This window comes from Sus scrofa, chromosome 1 (genome assembly GCF_054392235.1).
Source record: "Sus scrofa isolate SSC_HxYL_T2T_F1_AM1 chromosome 1, Sscrofa_HxYL_maternal_Yorkshire_Landrace_v2.0, whole genome shotgun sequence".
Taxonomy (NCBI): domain Eukaryota; kingdom Metazoa; phylum Chordata; class Mammalia; order Artiodactyla; family Suidae; genus Sus; species Sus scrofa.
This window is the reverse complement of record NC_139383.1, coordinates 100,327,486-100,329,274: the sequence shown is the minus strand read 5'-3', so window position 1 is coordinate 100,329,274 and position 1,789 is coordinate 100,327,486. Positions and strand designations below refer to the sequence as shown.

The following is a 1,789-nucleotide window of genomic DNA, read 5'->3' as shown; positions in this document are numbered from 1 at the left end:
TTGTTTTCCTGAGTTCTTTTTTTTTTGGCTTTTTTGCCTTTTCTAGGGACAATTCTGTGACATATGGAGGTTCCCAGGCTAGGGGTCCAATCAAAGCTGTAGCCACCAGTCAATGCCAGAGCCACAGCAATGCCAGATCTGAGCCGTGTCTGCAACCTACACCACAGATCACAGCAATGCCAGATCCTTAACCCACTGAGCAAGGCCAGGGATTGAACCCACAACCTCAGGGTTCCTAGTCAGATTCGTTAACCACTGAGCCACAACGGGAACTCCGGTTTTCCTGAATTCTTAAACACTGATTTTCTCTTTAAAACACTTAAGCCATGTTGCTCTTTAGAACTGTGATATATTTGATTTGTTAGCCTCTTATTTAGGCTTTTTTTAAAGCCAATGTTCCTAAATTGAAAACCTGTACTTTCTTTCCTTTCATGTTATGTTATGCTTCTAAGAAATTTAAAGTTGTATGCAGTATCAATTTTCTGTTTTTCTCACTTTACAGTTAAAACCAACCAATGGCTGGGGAAAACTATACAAGGATCACAGAGTTTATTTTCATAGGCTTAAAGTACCACCCTCAGATGCAAGTCTTCCTTTTCTTGCTCTTCCTACTTTTTTACCTTGTTACCATGACAGCAAACTCGGGCATGATTATCCTCATCCAGCTCGATTCCCGCCTCCACACACCTATGTACTTTTTTCTCAGTCACCTGTCCTTTATGGATATCTGCTTTTCCTCCGTGGTGGGTCCCAAGATGCTCAGAGACTTCTTCGCTGAAAGGAAAGCCATCTCTTTCCTGGGATGTGCCTTGCAACAGTGGTTCTCTGGGTTCTTTGCGGCCATTGAGTGCCTTCTCCTGGCATCCATGGCTTATGACCGCTATGTGGCCATCTTTAATCCACTGTTGTATTCAGTTGCCATGTCACAGAGACTCTGCATCCTACTGGTAGTTGGACCCTATACTGTGGGGTTTCTGAACACTACGACCCACACAACAGCTGCTTTCCGACTTCCATTTTGTGGCTCCAACATTATCAATCATTTCTTCTGTGACATGTCCCCGCTTCTTTCGCTCATCTGTGCTGACATCTGGATCAATAAGTTGCTAGTTTTCATTGTGGCTGGGGCTGTCCTAGTCATCAGTAGCCTGACCATTATAATCTCTTATTTCTACATCTTCATCGCCATCCTGAGAATCCGCTCTGCTGATGGGAGGTGCAAAGCCTTTTCCACCTGCTCTTCCCATCTCACAGCCATTTCCTTCTTATATGGGACCCTCTTATTTATCTATGTGAGACCAGGTGCAATTTTTTTCTCTGGACCTCAACAAAGCAGTGTCTGTGTTCTACACGGTGGTGATCCCCATGTTGAATCCTCTCATCTACAGCTTGAGAAATAAAGAAGTGAAAGCTGCCATGTGTAGAACGATTGCTAGGAGGAAGTTTTGCCTTGGAAGTTAAATTCCCACTTAAAATCAATAAAAAGAAAAACTTCCAGACATGGCTAGACTACCTGGGCATCATGCAAAGATGCTACAGTATTTGCAGAATTTGGAGGATAGCATCCTTCCCTTCTTTCATCTGATTTCTATTATGGTATCTTTTTAAAAGTTCTATTTCATCATGATCCTGTAAGTGATAAAAACCCACAGTCACCCACAAAGCCCATGCAATTCTGCTTCCTCAAATATCTTCATTACTGAGAAATGATAAAATCAAATGTTGAAGCCACCTAGCTACTAGTACACTCACACTAGCTGGGCAAAAGTAAATGTCCAGATCAGGGGAG

The 1,789-nt window shown here is 42.7% G+C and overlaps 1 protein-coding gene across 1 annotated transcript; it reads left to right on the top strand.

Moving 5' to 3' along the window:
- The first annotated feature begins 515 nt into the window (after positions 1 to 515).
- On the top strand, positions 516 to 1,461 carry LOC110258891 (olfactory receptor 5G9-like). The gene is given in 2 exon segments (XM_021082137.1): positions 516 to 1,310; positions 1,312 to 1,461. Coding segments are annotated over 2 exon segments (945 nt in total).
- Positions 1,462 to 1,789: the final 328 nt, after the last annotated feature.